The 21,162-nt window shown below is 34.3% G+C and overlaps 4 protein-coding genes across 5 annotated transcripts in view; 3 read left to right on the top strand and 1 right to left on the bottom strand.

Annotated features, from left to right (window-relative positions):
- Positions 1-565, top strand: part of LOC100182452 (putative methyltransferase DDB_G0268948) — a 1,899-nt gene extending 1,334 nt beyond the window's left edge. The window contains exon 2 of the mRNA XM_009862491.1: positions 522-565. Within this exon, the coding sequence (XP_009860793.1) occupies positions 522-565 (44 nt within the window). The remainder of the gene's footprint in view (positions 1-521) is intronic.
- Positions 566-660: 95 nt separating this feature from the next.
- Positions 661-2,675, top strand: LOC100187144 (ubiquinone biosynthesis O-methyltransferase). The gene is made up of 4 exons (XM_018814939.2): positions 661-836; positions 1,457-1,568; positions 1,956-2,076; positions 2,410-2,675. Exons 1-4 carry the CDS (start codon positions 674-676, stop codon positions 2,647-2,649), a joined length of 636 nt encoding a protein of 211 aa, XP_018670484.2. The 5' UTR covers positions 661-673; the 3' UTR covers positions 2,650-2,675.
- Positions 2,466-9,523, bottom strand: LOC100176876 (bactericidal permeability-increasing protein). Of its 2 annotated transcripts, XR_003396546.1 has the most exons (14): positions 9,301-9,520; positions 8,940-9,051; positions 8,767-8,886; positions 8,422-8,521; positions 8,034-8,162; positions 7,696-7,759; positions 7,468-7,594; positions 6,832-6,976; positions 5,162-5,238; positions 4,376-4,520; positions 3,732-3,906; positions 3,401-3,477; positions 3,168-3,341; positions 2,466-2,972 (listed from the first exon to the last, which is right to left on the bottom strand). XR_003396546.1 is itself a non-coding variant. In XM_002127415.3 (13 exons), exons 1-13 carry the CDS (start codon positions 9,428-9,430, stop codon positions 3,300-3,302), a joined length of 1,443 nt encoding a protein of 480 aa, XP_002127451.1. In that variant the 5' UTR covers positions 9,431-9,523; the 3' UTR covers positions 2,490-3,299. The 2 variants fall into 2 exon arrangements, 1 of the variants encoding a protein (XP_002127451.1); XM_002127415.3 differs by having other exon boundaries at positions 2,490-3,341; positions 9,301-9,523.
- A 2,984-nt stretch (positions 9,524-12,507) lies between these two features.
- LOC100184751 (inner centromere protein) lies at positions 12,508-21,030 on the top strand (the record flags this gene model as incomplete). Its single annotated transcript, XM_009862431.2, is given in 15 exon segments — positions 12,508-12,648; positions 13,103-13,267; positions 13,761-13,874; positions 14,255-14,440; positions 14,891-14,945; positions 15,162-15,253; positions 15,683-15,768; positions 16,118-16,198; positions 16,390-16,473; positions 16,843-16,922; positions 18,009-18,047; positions 18,641-18,754; positions 19,469-19,539; positions 19,989-20,092; positions 20,960-21,030. Coding segments are annotated over 15 exon segments (1,407 nt in total), but the record flags the coding sequence as incomplete, so codon positions are not given.
- Between the last annotated feature and the right edge of the window lie 132 nt (positions 21,031-21,162).

Genomic DNA, 21,162 nt, shown 5'->3' on the forward strand with positions numbered 1-21,162 from the left:
CCGGGTATACGTGTTANATTTGTGAGCCAAAAAGTAAAATCACCGCAATTTGGATGCAAAACTGCAGCTAGATACACCAGTTTATGGTAATGTTATGCGTTTTGTTTGTATTTTTATATTTTAAACATGTTCTTTTATGTTTTTGGTTAGTAAACTTGATATTTTCTGTTTTTTTACTCTTTAATCGATTGAGTGTTCAATAAAAGTTGATTATTTTTGTGAGGTTTATTATTGTGATAACATATAACATTAGTAGAAAGCCATTTTACGCGCAGAAGTGCTTGGTTTTTAAAAAATCGCAATATTTAAACGAAAAACAGCACCCAGCAATGATAAAATGCTATGCTGTGGGCTCCGTAATGGTGGCGACTATGACGTCATAGACGCAAGACAATGGATAACAAGACTCGTTGTTTTACAATCCGTTTCCTAACTTGGTCTATACTAACTTTGGAAAGACATACTCTCGGTCGCCACCTATCGATTTTTTTGTGGCAAGTGGTCTATTGTGCCTTTTTCAGCTGTTACTCGAACAGATACTGAAGTTATGCCAAAGCTGTATTAAACTGTGTCCCTGCCCTATAACTGATATAAACTAATGGTCTGTGGTCAATACAAACCTATGATATCACATTGCTTTGATTTCTACTTGTGTTTAAGCGTTCTGTAACATATGTATAGCACGTCGTATATTTTCAGGGCCGAGCAATACGACAATGATCAAAGTGTATTTCAACACAACTCCTACAATACTGTTGTATCTACTCTTGCCGAAGTCTTGCCGAATGAAAGTAGTAACAACTACAAAAACCTGTGTTTTCTGGACATGGGGTCAGGTGCGTTAAAATTCTGCAAAAAATGCTCGAGTAAAAATCTTTTCACTTTCAAATCTGACAATTCGTTAGCCCGATTTCCCAAACACCATATTTACCTTTTTTTCGGCCTTGAACTGTCGTCTTGGAATTCTACATATTACATTTACTGCTTTAAAAACCTCTAAAACATAATTGAAACTAAATAAACAAACATTTTACAAAAAAAAAACGCAAAACATGATTGAATCTCAAAATGTACAGTCCGAAGCATTTTAACTAAATGATGAAATGTGATACAGTTACATTCTTCTATTTAAACTCTGATTAATTTTTCGTTTAAGCATTTTTCTACGCTGTCAGTATTTTACTTTGTGATATAGTAGGGTTGGGGGAAAATGGGACATTTTTTTATTCTATTTTCTCGTCTCATTTGGTAGGAAACAAAGAACATTCAAAGAATTATATAACCGTATCCTCACGACTCCCATAGACCGTTGTTAATTGTTCAAAAAGTGCGGTCAGGATATTTGGATATTACGTGCTAAAGGTGTCCAATCTAACCCCACAGTACTATACTATTAAAATCATATTAAAACCGGTCCTTCTATGTTTAGTGAACAAAATTACATTGTGCGCTTAAGGTACTGGAAACATCGGCCAAGCATTGCATGAGCATAGATTTATAGGCGTGATAGATGGAGTTGAAGGGAACAGTGAAATGAACGCTGTTGCTGAGCAGAAAAACATGCATCGGTAAAAAATGCACTTATAGTTAACAAAAAATCTTGCGTTGTTGCTAAAATTGCATAGTCCGGCGTCGTGGCAAAGTGGTTCGCGCGCCTGCATCTAATTCAGATCTAATGGGTTCAAGGCTCGTCGTTGCTACCATTGTGGGCGTATGTCTCCTTACGGGCAAGACACTTAACAACAATTTCTCAAACCAAGTGGTCACTAATGGGTTGTCCAAATTGTAGGCCATACATAAAAGATCAACAAAAAATAATCACCCACAAAGTAACATACATGGTAACTCGTAAAGCTGGCACGAGGTGTATGAACACCCGTGTTATAACGACTGTCGTTTTCTGGCCGCACGAGGATAAAGAAACTTACATTCACTTATTCTTATTTTTTATTAAGAAACCTGATTGTGCATTTCCTAACTCCGGATACCCCTGTGCCCCTTGATGACGCAAGCTATGACGTAATCACTTGTTGCGCGTCTCTTTCTCCCAGGAGTTTACCAGCTTCGACAGTATTGGTAGGCGATACATGTTCAACCTTAAATAACTCTAAGCATATTTCAATCAAATGTACAAGTAGACTGTATATAGAACTCGTCAGTTTTGACACCTTTTTTTCTGTTTACATCTGTAGTAGCGTCGAGGAAGATAGGACACCCTTTTTTTCTCTTTACTTGTCCCATTTTGTAGTAAACAGAGAACCATTTTTTTGTAGTAAACAGAAGATTTTAAAACCGCATTCTCACGACTCTCATAGATCGTTGTTAATTATTTAAAACACGATCACAATATTTGAACATTATGTGCTAAAGGTGTCCCATCTTACCCTACATTACTATACTTATATACAGGAAATGGTTCGACTACTTAAACCAGGAGGTTATATATGGTACACTACTCGAGACACTTCTCAGCATAGCATTTACAATTCTAAACTAAACGGATTAATTGATGAAATGATTCAAAGCGAAAAAGTAAAAGACATAATTCGAAGATCGTTTTCCTACTATACATACGAAGTTAAGAGCGAAAATGGCGGAACAGAAATGTTTTCTTTACCGGGCATCGAACGAGTTTTGAAAATAACATAAAAATAAAAATAAGTGTAATGATGCTAGTATTTCGTATTCGACTTAGAGAGAGCTAAGTATTAATGAATGTGCACGTATAAATACCAAATATTGTATAAAAATGCGTGTATGGAAAAATTCGTTTTATGTTAATGGTGTAAATTACTTGTTAATTATGCCGTCAGCCGTGTTGGTCACTAAAATTTATATGATCAGGGTCAACTTAAAAAGTTGCATCAAATGCTATCCATGGTTTGGTGCTTAAAACTCCCATTGAAAAATATTTGATCAATAAGTAATTAAACAATTCAAAATCTAAAAACATTTTTAAACGTTTATAAAATATAGTAGAGTTGGAGAAGATGGGACACCTTTAACACCTTATATCCAAATATCCTGATCGTGTTTTAAACAATTAACAACGGTCTGTGGAAGTCGTGAAGATACGGTTTTATAATTCATTGAATGTTCTTTGGTTACTACCAAATGAAAAGAGAAAACTAAACGAAAAGGTGTTCCATCTTTCCCCACCCTACTATATATTGATTTGGTTCCAATCAAAAATGTAACAGCCTTTCATTAAAATGCATTTTTAAAAAATCAACGGCTAAAATTAACACAACTTTTAAGTTGTAGTATGTTGGTATCATACTCCCCATGATTGTGCTAATTTAGGTTGCAATTTTCCAGTCGCAGTTTCCGACCAAGGCCCCCTGCATAGGATAGGCATTAGTATAATAAACTACGACAAAGAAATTATGTTATAGCGTACCTGAACGAGCTGTAACTTTGGAGTCACATATGAGACCCCTGTAATGGTAGGTAGCGGGTAACCTTTCTGCAATATCTCTGCAAATAAAAATGTAAACTGTTTAAAGGATTAGGCATATAAAGATATACCGTAGTAGGATGGGGGAGGATGTGACACCTTTTTAAACTATTTTCTCGTCTCATTCGGTAGTAAACAAAGAATATTTAAATAATCCTAAAATCCTCACTACTCTCATAGACCGTTGTTAATTGTTTAAAATACGATCAGAATAATTGAATATTACGTGCTAACGGTGCCTTGTCTACCCCACCGTACTATATTATAGCCTTACTGTTGACGGCAGGAATGACATAAGAGCGTAGAGCTCCAGGAAGCAAAAAGTTCAAAAGAGTGACCGGGAGTTTTCCTACTACTGAACTTTTGGCCGAAACAGTTGCAGACATGCTCGACACGGAAGCTGTAAACTTTTCACTGCTTACTGCCAAGTTCCCAGACGCTTTGGTAGCCTGAAACATGCAGTGTGTGTGTTACTGGCCAAGGATGGTAATAGCCCAACCCTATAATTAATAATGGATTGTCCGAATTAATAGTAATGCAGTAAAATGAAAAAAGGCTAATATATCGGCCCAACCGCCGCCTTGGAATATTCCACTTAACTGGATGTCCCTAGTAGGCCGTGGTCTAACCTATTAATACGTTTAGTTATTCGGTTTGTTAAATAGGGCTACTATTGTGGGCGTGCGTGTCCTTGGGCAAGACACTTAACGAAAATTGCTCCAATCCAGTGATCACTAATGAGTTGCCTAAACTGTTACGTATACAACATAAACAAAAAACAATCACCCACAAAGTTACATATTTGGTAACTCGTAAGCTAGCACGAGGTGTATAAAACAGAACACCCGTTTTATAACAAACGTCGATTTTTGGCCATGCGAGGATAAAGTAAGTTACATTCATTTTAATTCAATTTACCGCGTGTAGGTTCATCGCCAATAGTTTTGTTTTGTTCTTCAATAAAACGTACGTTAGAAAGTCCAGTTCTACTGTGACTTTAATCACTCCAGGACCAATGTCGAACTTAGGTGGTTTTGTAACATTTAATCGAAACTGGAGTGGCCTGAAAAAGAAATACAATACTGTGGGTAAAATGAACACCGTATAAGCAATTAATATGCCATGTTTCATATTCGTGTTTTTTTATTTATTACCAATTCTCTGGTTCGCGAGGATACGGTTATATAGTTCTGTAAATATTATTTGTTTACAATGATATAAAGTTAATGAAAACATCGGCCGTTTATGTAACCTACTATATAGTTAGTATATTAAAAAACTTTAAGAGACAACAGGAAATCGAAAAACAAATCTTTTAAAACAACAATGAGCGTTTAAATAGAGTACTGGCGGGGAAGATGGGACACCTTTAGCACATGATATCCAAATATCCTGATCGTCTTTTAAACAATTAACAACGATCTAGGGGAGTCGTGAGGATACGCTTTTATAATTTTTTGCATTGTCTTTGTTTACTACCAAAAGGCGAGAAAATAGAATGAAAAGGTGTCCCATCTTCCCCCAACCTACTATATATAATATTCAAATATGTTGATGGTGTTTTAAAAAAAATAACTACGGTCTATGGGAGTCGTGAGGATACGGTTTTATAATTCTTTGAATGTTTTTGTTTACTGCCTAGTTCAACAAGAAAATAGATTGAAAAGGTGTCCCATCTTCCCCCACCCTACTATATATTCTTACCTTCCTTTGAATTTAGAGAAACCAGCAATGAAGGCCGCAAACATATCTGCTGTCACGTTTTGATACTTTTTAGGAAGCTGAAAAAATTGTCAATATAAAAGTCACTTGTAAAAAAAGTTCACAAATAAGAACTTAATGATATCCCAGTAATTAACACGTATTGATATTCCAAATAAGCTGTCACAGATTGGATATTTAGAGCCTACATAAAATTTGTAAATGAATTTGTAACTTGTTGTTGTTTTAATTACTTTAATCTTCGCTATCGTTTCCGAAGAGATAAATTAAAATGCATATAGATTATATTGTTTTCTATATTTACACAGTATAGGCTGTGTAATTGCTATGGACAAAAGATTCCAAAATACCACACAGTCTCCAGCATACGTATTTGACTATTTATAATCTAAAACCATTTATACAGTAACGTAAAAATATACGCTGTCTACGTCTCACTAATACCCATCCTCGCGTATTTAAACAAAGAGTTATAGTACTGTGGAGTATGGTGGACCCGTTAGAATATAATATAGTAGGGTGGGGGAGATGCGATACCTTTAGCACGTAATATCCAAATATCCTGATCGTGTTTTGAACAATTAACAGCGGTCTATGGGAGTTGTGAGGATACGGTTTTATAATTCTTTGAATTTTCTTTGTTTACTACCAAATGGGACGAGAAAATAGAATAAATAGAATCCCATCTTCCCCCACCCTACTACGGTACTGTGGAGTAAGGTGAATCCCGGTAGCATATAATATCTCAAATTTTCTAATCTTTTTTTACCGGTTAAACAACTTTTAGGGTCGTGCGATACGATTTGATAATTCTGTAAATATTCTTTGTGTACCACCAAATGACACAATAAAATAGAATGAAAACATGGGCTACCTTATCCCAACCTACTATATTATGACTTATAGATTGCTAAATAAGACTCATAATGTGGTTGGTTCATTGTATACGGTTTTTACATCACAACATATTGTTTTAAACCCACGAGTCGACTGTAGGCGTATAGTCATATTGTATGTATATAAGACCTCTTTGGTCTTGCAAAAAAACAACAACATTTAAATATATTTGTTAGGTAGGCTCATGCGTGGGAAATATAAAACAAACGCAAAATAAATCGCTGTTTTCAAAACAGCCTTTGTCCAAACAAAGAGGCGTTTCACAAAAACAAACTTAAATAAGCATTGTAGTATACATCAAAACAGACGATACGATGCGTATAGGAACTCATAGCGTATTATAAATCATGGGGAAGTAAAATCAAGCGTTATTATATAGTAGACTGGGGGAAGATGTGACACCTTTTCATTCTATTTTCTCGTCCCTGAATTATAAAACCGTATTCTCACGACTCCCATGGACCGTTGTTAATTGTTTTAACACGATCAGGATATTTGAATATTATATGCTAAAATGTCCCGTCTCTCCCGCCCTACTATACCACAACAACTTAGTTTGTTATCTATAACCTTAATATGGCTCTGTGGGGTAAGATGTGACACCGTTAGCACATGATATCCATTATAATTCTTTGAATGTTTGAGAAAATAGAATTAAAAGGTGTCCCATCTTACCCCGCCCTACTATACATAAATACCCTATTAAAAAAATGCCGACATGGAGTCAAACAGTATGGGTAGTGTCATGTACCCACCATATCGTTTGTGATCCATATATCGAGCGCATTTTCACTCCATAGTGAGTATCCCAAAGTTTCGAACAGGAATTCGCCTATCACTACGTCAGTCATCTGATCTGTGCCTGGCGGAACCGATATCACGGTGGGCAAGAATGGGAATCTTAAAATGTTGGTGCAACTTTATTATACGACACTTTTATGAACGCAAGTACAGCACACTTAGATTTTTTTTCGTTCTTTAATGTGATAGCGAAACGAAATTCGTGTTACTACACGGGTGTTCTAATTCACACATCTTGTGCTTGCTAATTTGTTACCACGTATGAACTTTGGGATTTTTAATAGTTTATGGCTTAACAACAATTGCTTCAAACCAGTTGGCGCTAATGCGTCGTCCAAGTTGTCAGCTAAGCAAACCAAAAAAATGGCTTCAAAAAAAACAATCACCCACAAAGTTACATTCATGATAACTCGTGAGCTGGCACGAGGTGTATAACAGAACCCCCATGTTATAACAGCTGTTGTCGCCCCGCTACGCGACGTTATAAGGTTTTTTCAATCATTCGTTCAAACCGAAAACGGACCACTGGGCCTGTTTATACGTGCTATTTCATTGGGCACGGCGCAGAACCAGAATGTAATTGTACTTACTTTATGTTCGGGTTACTTTTTGGGAAGCAACGACCTTGAGCGAGGAGCTGGATAGACTGAGAAGTTACCAACGGTGCATGAGTTAGTGACGCATCAACGACAAGGTTCCTCAAAAACGGAATTTTAACTGCGGCGGAATAAAAAATAATAATAATAACTTTTTTGTCTCTGCGATTAGAGAAATTAAAAAACAAATGTAGCTGGATCGTTATAATTAACATAACTTACCGTTTAGTTTGGACAAAGCTTTCTCAGCTTGGTTGTTTATCGCTTTTGTAATGGCGGGACAAATCTGAATACACAAATTGATGTAATTTAACTTTAACAATGTAAATTAAAAAACAATGTAAATTAACCCAGTGGTCACTAATGGGTTGTTCAAAATATTAACCAAACAAAAAAATCCAGAAAAGTCTATACTTGGTAACGTGTAAGCTGCTGGCACGAGATGTATGAAACCAAACACCCATATGTTATAAAGACTGTCGTTTTTCAGGACACGCGAAGATAAAGTAAGTTACATTCATTCATCGATTAAACACCACACTAAGGTATCATTATCGTACTTGTTTCTGGACACTATGTTTAATATTGCCATTCATAGCCTTGAGAATCAGATTATAAAGCCAGGATGCTCCTCCATGTACTTTTAAAGAAATGCTACCAATGTTTGAACTGCAGCTGCCAGTTTTAACCTGCAGGAAAAATTAAAAACTTGTGTGTTTTCATTGACACATACGCTTATCAGTGATATCAGCATCGTCAGAAATGATAGTTCAGTGTTTATATATATAGAGAATAGATCGTTTATTGTAAAAACAAAAATACCGAACAACAATTGTCTTAAACTTTGGATTGCAGGAACAAACTTATTCGAACCATGCTCCACTTTAAGCGACGACGCCTATACGTCGGGCCCACGTCAATAATTTTTGAGTCTATTATAATTCTTACCGATGGTTTGCCCAACCCGTCCATGCCCACACTGATTGCCAGGTTAACTGAGATACCATTCGCTTTTGCATCAAATGACCCGTGATCGCTTATAAAAAGACTATAAAAAGAATATAATTTCACAATCTATACTATATAGTAGGTTGGGGAAACCTTAGCACACATATAATATCCAAATACCCTGAGTGGTGTTTTAAACAATTAGCAACGGTCTATTGAAGTCGTAAAGTGCAATTTTTTGAATATTCTTCGTTTACTACCAATTGGGACGAGAAAATAGAACAAAACGGTGTCCCATCTTCCCCGTCCTTCTATATAAAACAAATGTTTGAAATAAAATCTTACTATTTGTATCTCCAATTGCCGTTTAACTGTAGGAATGCATTTTGTAGGATAAGGCGAATAGTTCTCGGCGCTTCAGTAGTGATTTTACTTGTTCCCAAAGTAAAACTGTTGATTTTCAATCTAAAGATTCGCTAGTTTAGTAAAACATAGTCTGAAAGTTGAATAAAAAATACCCAGAAAGCGAGTATTTGACTTTCCCAATTGGCGTACTAGCTTTACCAGATAGATCCGGCAATTTAATATCCTTGACCTGCTTCATTGCTAATGCCAAGCCGGCATCTTTTACTGTAGTAAACACAAAAGTAAACAATTAATGTAGATAAGCGGTTTAAAATTACTTATTTGTCACTTCGATTACGGTAGCAAAGATTTAAAAATATTTTAAACAAAATGACTGGATATAGCAACAAAACATCAGTTTCTAAACACGCCTATACAGTTAAAAACATGTTTACATTTATTTGGGAGAAAAAGTGTAGTCGCTACACGGAAAAAAAGCGTGGTCATTTATATTTTTTACAAGTCAAAACTTACTAAAATTTAACCCTTTGTCTGTCACTTTCAACTTTATTGATGGCAATTGTTCTGTTTCAGGTTTTTCCATAACTAGAACAGTTTTGCCACCCCATGCAACCAGCAGCAAACAAAACAGCTTCAACTTCATCACGCTTTGCTATATTATATGTATATACTAAACAGTAATGTGGGCTATATCCTATAAACGACCAGGTCGAAGAAAAGAACTTCAGTTTAGCATTAGTTAAAAACTCTATTTTACTTTTCGTACTCAATTAGTTGTTATAGCCGTTTTTCAACGTTAAAGTGAAGCGAAACTGTACACAGCATGACCCTCGCGCCGAAGTGAATACTTATTTATTGAAAAGGCTACAGACTAGCTCGCACTCACGCTGGGACCGTAAACATAGACTTCCCCCAATCCCTACGCGCTATCTAACACATATACATTACTTTTACTTAATAGATACCAACACGAGTGACAACATGTCACATAGTAGGGGGGAGATAAAACATTTTTTCATTCTTTTTTCTCGTCCCCTTTGGTAGTAAATTAAGAACATTTAAATAACTATAAAACCGTATTCTTACCCTCCCGTTGTTAATTGTTTAAAACACGATCAAGATATTGACATATGATGTGTTAAAAGTGTCCCGTCTTCCCCCAACCTACTATACACACAGTTCTCTCTTACCTCTCAACAAAAAAATTCAGGACATATAGTACTTTGGGGAAGGATGAGACAACTTTAGCATATAATATCCAAAAATTCTGATCGTGTTTTAAATCAATAACAACGGTCTATGTGGTTCGTAAGAATATTTTTTCCATAATTTCTTGATTTTTTTTGTTTACCACCAAATGGGACGAGAAAATAAAGTAGAAAGTGTCCTATCATCTTCCCCCACCCTACTATATATAGCATTTCAACAGGATAAAGATAGGCTCGGGTGTCGAATACAGTGGGTGGCTGGAATATTAATTCTTTGTGCACGCAAGCACACGGGATATTACAAACTTAATCCGATTACGCTGTATGTTAATTAACAGCGCTTTGTAATATTCTGTCTAGATGCCTTTGCATTCTATTTTCTCGTCCCATTTGGTAGTAAACAAAGAGCATTCAAAGAATTATAAACCATATCCTCACGAGTCCTATATATAAACCGCTGGTAATTGTTTAAAATACGATCAGAATATTTGGATACTATGCGCTAAAGGTGTCCCACCTACCCTAGTATTCTATAGTATTGTGAGGTAAGATGGAATGCCGTTAGCTCCTAAACCACATACTTCCTGATAGCGTTTCAATAATTAACAACGGTCTTATAGAGCCGCGAGGTTACTGTTAACTAACTCTGTCAATATCCCTTGTTTACTACCACATTCTACAAAAAAGGGTATTAAAACATCTTATATTACCCCATTCTATATCCCATTTTACCCCATTCCATAATTATTTTATTTTTGTTCTTTCATCTTTCTGTCCTATTGTTGTATAAACCACATATCTTCACTATATTTTTAAACTTCATTCTAATTGCCAGTAAGTTAAAAAAACAGCTTTACTTTCTCATGCGTATCTTTTGCATTGCAGCTAACAACTTAACAGTGCGTAGTTGCCAATAAGGTACTGCGCATTTATTATTACGGTTAACACGGCCTTCTTCCTGGTGTATGACACAGTCTGACGTACTGTTCCACATTAGTTTACGTCACATATACGTCTATCGATGCGAAAAAAGAGGAACTTGTTGGTAGATGGTTATAAAGTGAAACAGTTTCGCTTTCACCTCTTTAATTTAACGTCTCCCAAATGCATATTAGATTACGAAAGCGGAAAATGAGGAACTTGTTGACATAGTTATTTAGTGAAACACTTTTGCTATCAGCTCGTTAATTAAACGTTCTCTAGATCCCATTTTAAACAAGCTATATATTTAAATGGCCCCTGCGACGATGTTGGTTGACCTTAAATTAATAATACAGAAAATTCAGAATTGAAAATACATAAATTGCTTCCAGAAAAATGACTACATAGGCTCTTAATGACAATAAACTATACCGTTCCACATGTGGGTTCTTTCATACGCGAATATGTTTTAAAACTGTATAGGTTTAAAAGTAACTATACGATGTAATGCATGCATTTTAACTTGTAGTAGAACTTATACGTTACAAATGTCATATTCCTTAGTCATCAAATACAAACAAAACTTGCTGTTTAAACTTTGTTGGCCCCCTAAAAATGGCACCAGAGTCATATAAACCAGAGTCGTATAAACACCGAGTAGTCCAACTGCCGTCTATGTGTGTCCAAAATAGAGCAAAAGTGGTGACTTTGACAAAGGGTTTAAACGAACTTGTTAAGTTTTGTTTGTGTTTTCCTATTGTGGGAAGGTGTAAAACAGCTTCTATTTACCTTACCAAACATTTTTTAGAAAAAATGTATAAATTTAGCCGCATTAAATGACTAAAATGTCGCAAATCAACCGCTTCTAATTCTAATTTTTGACTTTTTTTTGACACAGAAAACAAATAACACATGTTTTTTACATTTTTCAACCTTTAAATTTGTTTTTAGGCCCAAGTTTTTCTGTAATTTACCGAAAAACATACATTTTCCCTATACCTACTGTGTTATTTTGGACCCAAATTGCCGTTCAATTTGTGTTTTACGTAACAATGGGTTGGACTACTCGGTATTTCTATGGCTCTGATATAAACAAGAGTCAAATAAAAAGTTCAAACAGCAAGTTTTGTTTGTATTTGATTATAGAGAATACTATCTATCATTTGATGACTAAGAAATATGACATTTGTAACGTATAAGTTCTACTACAAGTTAAAAATGGTATTTCTATGGCCTGAGTGCCACCGGCGCCAAACGCTTTTCGCTGTAGCAAAAAAACAAGGAATACAAAAACTTGACCAAGTTTAATAAAAAGCCAGTAGTTTCTGTATTATGTTATGTTTTCAGTATTTAATACTGTTTTGGTGTTGTTTTTATTTAGAAATATATTTATTTAGTGTGTATTTTAGAAAATAACATAAGTCTGTTTAGTGAAAATCAAAACTTAAAACTACCGTACAGCTTGCGCGCGTGTGTCGTGTAGAAAATTCGATAGGCTGTCAAATGAAGTGTTATAAACAAAAGACTAAAACAGTTCACGTTTATAGCCTAAGTTATGTTTAATTTCACTCTGTATTATATATTGTTTCACAGAAATTTAGCTTAGGATAATTGAATCATATTTAGTACACCCATTTTGTTTCTTGGATTATACACTACATGTCATTATGGAGTTTCCCTTTGCAATATGGAATGCTCCTGGTGTTGGATATATCCCATTAATTAATCACAGGTAACTTTTGTTGTTGTTTTTGGAATTTTAAAAGCAGCATTTTCTGCATAAGACAGTTCTGATTCTTTTTTTGTTTGTTATCAAAAAAATAAGCATTTGTGTTACAAACTTACTTAAAAGGATGCAAAAGCATGCTTCGTCACCATAATTCACAATTACAACATAATAAAACTGAACAAAGTTAAGATTACTTTGTTAAAGTTATAATGACGTTTTTTTATTATTTTTAACAAACAATTGTTAAAAATTTTTCTTTGCAAAATGAAAACTTTCCGATTGTGCGTATAGCCTACACAATTAGATATATGTATATGTACCTGTTTTTAGGTGTTAAAAAGTAATCATTCGGCTGTTTTAACTTTCAAACTGACAAATCGTGTGTATTTTAGGGAAAGGGAAAATGTCCAAAGTTTTGCCCAACCTGGCATGAACACTTGTTTTGTTTTTTTTTCAGAAACACCGAAGACAGATTGCAGATTTTCAACGAAAATGAAAAAACTTTTGCCGACACCTTGGTTGGTGAAAGTGTCATGGAACATTGTGAAAATCTGAAGAAGAACTTGCTTCAATTTCAGGAAGAAAGTTATGAAAATGCAGTTGAACACATAAGAAACATCAGGTAGCTTATTGGTATATCTTCTACTTTTTGTTGGTTTATCTTATACACACACTTTTAATTCTATTAGAAGTTTACTTGAAAATAAATAAAATAAATGCCTCGTTTGTCTGCTACGTGTAGCGACCACGCTTATTTTCTTTCAATTAAATGTAAATATGTTTTTAACTGTAAGTAAGCCTGTTTTAACAACTGTTGTTTTGTCGCTATATTCTGTCTTTTCCATGTCTCCTCACGATCCCGAATAAAGATTTTTTTCTGTAAATAATGTACGTGTGTGTTCAAGATATACAAAGACGTTTATGCTGGCGTTTTCAAAAATGCTACAGAAAGAAAATAATCTGTGCTTCTCTGGATGTAACATTTTTGCAAATGTACCCCATTTGTTTGCCGATTTTTAAAAGAAATATCTGTCATGGATGCTCTTAGCAAAATATAACTATTAATTAGATTTAATTGTAGTTTTAATTTTAATTCTGTCTGCCTTTTTTTGCAGGCAAGGTGACACTGAAAAAGAGATAACTCATGTCCCCAAAACTCCGCGAACAGTTAAAAAAACAAGAAGAAGAAGAGTGGTAAAGGCAGAACAATCAGTACAGCCATTACGAAGGTGTTTTTATGGTTCTGTTTTTTTATACACTACAAGAAAAATAGTTCTATTCAATATGGGTGGAGTCTTATGGTGAGGTCACAGGACCTGGGGTTTAACCTTCAGCTTATTTATAAATCTACTTGGTTTTATTAGGAACTTTATTTCTGCCGCTTACATTTGATTAAAAGTAAAGAAATGTAATATTAAGCACCTTTTTATTCATGGGGCGTGGTCTAATGGTAGCATTGTTTACTGTTTAAAGAACGAATGTGTCTAATCGCCCCATTACCAATGACAAAGCCAAAGATATAAGACTGGCTGTAAAAAAACAATTGTACATTACCATTGTCATTTTTCACTACATATCTTATTTCTATATATTGTATTTTGTGTTCCAGGAGCACTCGTTGCACCAGAGCTTCTGTGAGATTAGACAGCAGTTTATTCAATGATTTGAGTTTGGATCAAAGCCGCTCCTCCTTATCAAATGTCGACACTGTTGTGGCAGAAATTACGAAAGGCCGGGATAAAAAGAAAGGTTCAAAACGAAAAAAAGCAACCATAGTTGTCCCCACTATCGATGAGTAAGTAAAAATTGAGAAATATTTTAAGGCTATCTGGCTGTGTAAAGATAGTTTTTAAAAAACTGTTTAATTATTGTTTATGGCCCGGAGCACAGAATCGTCCTAAATTTATTGCAAATATATATATTTAGGCTGTAACCTATAGTTGTTTATAAAACTGGTAAATATTTTAATGCCACGCACACAGAATGGTCCTCAATTTATAAAAAAAAAGATATGTAGTCTATATTACATTTGTGCAAATAAAAATGTTCAAATTGTAGGCCTATTATTTGCCAAAGAACTTTGGATGTAGGCCAAAGTTGGCCAATTACTGGGCTGAAAATGTTCAAATTGTAGGCCTGTTAAATGTCAGAGAATTAACATCTATAACTGTCTTATACAGTAAAGTTATATAAAACATAACATAAGGACAACAGAATGAAAATTAATACAGTTTTTTATTCATAGGTTAGAAGAATGTGTTGAAAAGACATCTGTTTCTGACGCTGTTAAATCTAACCTGGTAAGCATAAATGTTATAGGCCCTGTTTGTTTTTAAAACATTTTTGTATTTTTCAATAAACGAAAATAAAGTGTATATACATGTATGTTTTTGTACTTATAAGAAATATAATATTGTGTAAAATGTGTATTGTATGGTACAAAAAGTAATTAACATTTGTTTAGTAAAACTTAAAAACTGATTCACCATATCACATATTATGGTTATTGTTTCTAGGACACTGTTTCACAAACTGTGGAACATTTGATTCAATTTCATGAACAGGAGATTGACGTACATAAGGACAAGCAGTCGCAACCTTCATCCAGGTATGTATGCAATATATAGACCAAGAGGTAATGGGTTCAAGGCTCGACGCTGCTTTCATTGTGGGTGTATGTGTCCTTGAGCAAGACAGTAAGACACTTAATGACAATTGCTCCAACCCAGTGGTCACTAATGGGTTGTCCAAATTATCAGCCATAAATAAAAAATGATCCCCTCCCAAAAAAATCGCTACACACATGATAACTCGTAAAAACCACAAAGTTACATAAATGATAACTCGTAAGCTGGCACGAGGTGTATGAAACAGCACACCCGTTTTATAACAACTGTCTTTTTCCAACCTCGTCAAGGATAATTCAATAAACGTTACCCTTATGACCTATGGTACATTATAGATATATAATATATTACAATGTAACTATTCATAGGTGTACCATTTACACAGTTTTTATATGTTTTAAAATCCTTAGCTCAAAGGCACACACTGCTGTTGATTTAAACACTTCCGAAGCTTTGTATTCTGAAACACCTATGCCAACCAGACCAAAACGAAAAGGTAGAATTTTTTCTTATTGCTTCAGTGATTTATAAATATATATATAACTGTTATAAAAAATACAGTCCCAATTTTTTTTTTGTTATATAGTAAGGTGGGGGAAGATGGGACACCTATTCCTTTCATTTTCTCTCCTAATTGGTAGTAAACAAAGAACATTCAAATAATTATAAAACCGTATCCTCATGACTTCCATTAGAATAGAATAGACTTCCATAGACCGTTGTTAACTGTTTAAAACAAGATCAGGATATTTGGATATTATGTGCTAAAGGTGTCCCATCTTCCCCCACCCTAATATGTACAACTATTATAAAAACAGCCCAAAAATGCTTTTATTTTTGTACAGGTCGCTCAAGTGCTAGAAGGTCAATAACAAATCAACTAACAAACCATTCCAAAACAATTTCCAGGAAATCTAAAACAACTAGTAAGTTTACCGTCAAGTATTTTCCTATGTTTCAGCATTTAGGTTGTTTATATTTAAAAAATTTTTTTTTAATATTTAATATATATATATATATAGTAGCTTAGTAGGCTGGGAAAGATGGGATATTTATTCATTCTATTTTTCTATATATATATTATATATATATATTTTAAATCAACACAAATTTACAGACAACAGAAAGAGCTTAATTCAAATTCTTCGCAAGTCGTTGGCGAACGAAAATCTTATTGTTAACGGCGAAAGTGAGGAAAATGGTACGTTTTACATTTGATGTTTTTTAGTACAGTGGTTCCCAACCTTTTTCTACACGCTTATTTTCTCATTTTTAACAAAGTTTGCAGATCACTTAAGTTTAAAACTTTTTTCAATACCTTCAAAAATTTTTTTTTTTTTTAACTAATTTGAAACATATATAGAAATTTTTATTTTTTTTTATTATTTTAACGTTTATTTTAGTTCCCCCTTTTAATTTTTCCTCATTTTTTATTGTGTTTTTATTTTATTTTTTTTAATTCCACACTTTGTTTTAAAAACTTTTATTATTTTTTTTTAAAAAAAATATAAATTTGGATTTAATTAATTTTTAATACATAACTTTTAGCATAACAGGCATTATTTTTTAGGTTGTGAACAAATGCATGGTATAGTGGAAAAAACTGCAGTAGTAGTAGTTGAACGAATGGAAACAGGGGAACCTGAACAGGTAAATAATTTTGTTATAACTGACTATTTCCTTTGGATGTTAATTGGTTGCACACAGGACACACAGCAAGGGTTAACTATTAGAGATACATTCCCTTTTGGAGATACAAAACAAAACCTATTATCTCTTTTTTGCATAAAAGATACTTTGTCCAAGTCAGGTGTGCACGGTACACCCTAGGGTCTAATGGTTAACCCCTGCTCTGTGTCCTGTTTATTAACAATTTTTTTAAAAAAGGGTGCATCACAAACTACAACAATTTTCAGCAATAATACTCAGTTTTTTAAACATTTTAAACAAATTTAGCCATTTTTCTACAGTTTTTTTATAAGAATTATATATCTTGCATCACTGGGAATTGCGAAACGTCATTAGTTTTATGTTAAAGCGATCAGGGGTGCATGAGTTTGTCGCAACAACTTCAGGGGTTCACCAACCCAAAAAAGGTTGAAGAGCACTGAGCTAGACAGTTACTGCCACATGTGTAATTTTAGGGGTATTTTTTCTGTTTGGCTGGCAGTTTAAACAACCCATTAGTGATCACTGGGTTGGAGCAATGTCCGTTATTTAGCTTTTCCTAAATTCACATACGCCAATCAGTATTGCTATTAAAACTAATACTTAAAAGTTAAAATAAATAACAAACATTGATACAAATGCATTAGAACCTCACTCTTTGAAATATATATATATATTAAACAAGCATTTAAAATATATATACCCTTTTAAAAATGAAATATTTGCCTACCACTTATGAATCTTACATGTACCCAGTTTTCATAACCCCTAGTTTAGACTGAGTGTTTGTGAACGAGGGGCTGTTGGGTTCAAATCTCACTTCCTATTTCATAACCCAACGATAGTTTTATTGCGTTTTATGTCTAACCACATTTCAAGGCTTACTGTGCAAAAATGGTGGACAAAAATCATGCAATGTTAAATAGGACATACTAGAAAGAAGAACTGCTGCACATAAAACATCAACCATATTTAAACATAGGAACTAAAACTCTTAATGTTTTTACACCTAAGAGACCAAAAGTAGTCCATTTTTTCAATTAACATGATTTTGGGATAATTTTACAGAACACACTAGATCAAGAGAATGAAGATACTGCCAGCAATGTGAGTGTTTTAAAGTATATCTATAGAGTAGGGTGGGGAAAGGCGGGACACTTTTAGTACATAATATCCAAAAGGACAAGAAAATTTACTACCAAATGGGACGAGAAAATGGAATAAAAAGGTGTCCCATCTTTCTCCACCCTACTATATATCCGGTCCCATGGCAGAGTGGTTAGCACCTAGAGTGGGGGAACATGGGACGTTTTTCATTCTATTTTCTCATCCCATTTGGTAGTATACGAAGAACATTCAATGAATTATAAAACCGTATCCTCACAGGCCACAGCTTCCATAGACTGTTGTTAAATATTTAAAACATGATCAGAATATTTGGATATTTCAAAGGTGTCCGATCTTCCCCCACCCTACTATATAAATAATCTTTGATTGGCTCATCTTTTCTGAAAAAATGAAATATTTCCAACATTTCATCTGCCATCTGGCAAGAATTTATCAGGGAATGTTACGCACCATTACACGCAAGCGAAAACTTTAATTTCCCCCCATAAAATAATAATATTTTTTATACTTAAAAAAAAATATTTTGTGATTTTTTTTTATTACCCCACCTGACCATATACATTTTTTAACAGGCTACTATTACCACCTCTCAAACTGGGACATTGAATGAAACTGGTACAATGTCGACATCTACTTGTTCATCATCGGCTGCTACCATTGAGCTTAATGAAAAACCAACTGACCAAGTATGTTACTTTTATTTGTGGGTTACAAACATTTTTGTGATGAATTACATTAGTTTAGTCCATTAGTGTAGTGCAGAAAATTCCGAACTAATTTTTAACACTGCTTTCGTGTTTTCCTAGGTTGCGTTTTAGCAATTTTTTTTTTTAGAAAAAATGTTGTTTTTTATTGGAAACCCTGTCTGTCCACTACTGTATATTCAACTTTGGGTTAGAGAAATTATTGTTACTGTCTCGCTATATACATGCCAACCATGGTAGCAGCATCAAGCTTTGAACCCGGAATCTAGTCGTCACGCATGCCCTCTTAAATAATATCCTCAAACCATGAGTGCCCACTGGGTTGAAGCAAATGCCGTAAAATTTCTTTCCCAAGGGCGCACACATTTCCACAATGGTAGCGGCATTAAAATTTAAACCCAATGTCGTTTAGTTATAACATGCCCCCTAAATACTTACTGCAATTACAATAAAAACTGTTTTTCTAAGGGCACACACATTTCCACAATGGTAGCGGCATTGAAATTTAAACCCAATGTCCTTTAGTTATAACATGCCCCCTAAATACTTACTGCAATTACAATAAAAACTGTTTTTCTAAGGGCACACACATTTCCACAATGGTAGCGGCATTGAAATTTAAACCCAATGTCCTTTAGTTATAACATGCCCTTTAAAATATTTACTGTCCTAACTTCTATCATATTATTCTCATAGCTTTCTGTTGATGACATTGTACAGAACAGAAGTTTCCCAGTGTTTAGTGTATCTGACACTGAAGAAGAAGTGTAAGTAGAAGAAGTGTTTTATTTTTCATTTTACCTAACAATTTACCCGGCTTCTGCCTATGTGGGGACGTCATTTATCCTAAATTTAAAATCTGGTATAATGTTAACGTAATATTATCTGACACTGAAAAAGAACTAAGTTTTTTTTTTTTTTTTTTTCATTAACATCCTAAATTTAAAATCTGGTATAGTGTAATATCATCTGGTATTGCTAAAACCATATATATAGTAGGATGGGAAAAGACTGTACACCTTTAGCACATACTATCCAAATATCCTGATCGTGTTTTAAACAATTAACAACGGTGTATGGGAGCCATAAGGATACAATTTTATAATTCTTTGAATGTTCTTTGTTTACTACCAAATGGGACGAGAACATTGAATGAAAGGATGTCCCATCTTCCTCCACCCTACTATATAATTTAAACTTATTTCTGTAATTCCAGAAAACCTACCATGAGTCCTGTTCATGAGCAAGAGCCGATGAAAGCCCAAAAAAGTTCCCGGAAATCTGTTCGTGCTTCGCGTAGAGTTATCAGCACTGCTTTGCGTAAGTTACTCTGTCTGTTTATCTTGTTTGCTCCAGTTTTCAGTAATATGTATCTGTCTCCAACATTTTACTGTGTTTTACTCTATATGGGTGAGGTCCCTGTTAGAAAACGTATGATTTAAGCCTATTACTCCAACAGACGTACTACTATACATAGACGAGTTTGACTGCCGGATTTTGCCAGTTTCATAACCGCATGAACGATAGGCAGCAGTTTTGGCTAACTTTAATAGTCGCCGTTATTGTTACTGCTGCCATGGTGTGAGTGATAAAAACTCGCGTATACGGTATTTTCCTAATTTCTGCAAAACGAATGTCGTCATCGCAAACATGGCCTTTTCCGCAATTTAAAAAAATCGGCCCCTATGCTACTATATAAGTTTAAATAACTTATTTATTTTCATGGGATATAGCATTGCTTGCTTACCAGTTACCACATATTTAATTTTGTGGCTGATTGTTTTTCTGCAGGGCTGACAGTTTAACAACCCATTAGTAACCACTGGGTTGGAGCAATGGCTGTTAATTAGATTTTCCTAAAGACACATATGGCAATTGCCAATCACTATTGCTATTAAAACTAATACCTAAAATAGCCAGCAAACATTGATATAAATGCATTAGAACCTCACTGTTTTAAACTATATATTTATACTAAAAATCAAATGTACCCTTTTAAAAATAAAATAAGTGACCATCTTTTGAAAAACCAGGGTGATATTTATTGTATGTCTATGTTATTGCCTTTTACCTGTTATTTTTGGTACCTAAAACTATCCAGGAGTGTTTTAACATTATACATGCATACCTATGTTAGATGCTTATGCCTTAAAATTGACCAAAAATAAAATAATAATCTTTTTTTAGGTCGTTCTAGTATTCGAAGATCAACTAGAATCAACCCTGGTATGGCTCAGTCTGGGGAAGTTATATTACAGGTAACTAAACTTAACAGTGGTAGGTTTCCAGGGGTGATAAAAAGGCCGTTGAAATAATATTCGAAAAACTATCAATTTGCAAAAGCACAAATTATTATATAGTACTGTGGAGGAAGATGGACACCTTTAGCA

The sequence above is a fragment of the Ciona intestinalis genome, chromosome 14 (genome assembly GCF_000224145.3).
Source record: "Ciona intestinalis chromosome 14, KH, whole genome shotgun sequence".
Taxonomy (NCBI): domain Eukaryota; kingdom Metazoa; phylum Chordata; class Ascidiacea; order Phlebobranchia; family Cionidae; genus Ciona; species Ciona intestinalis.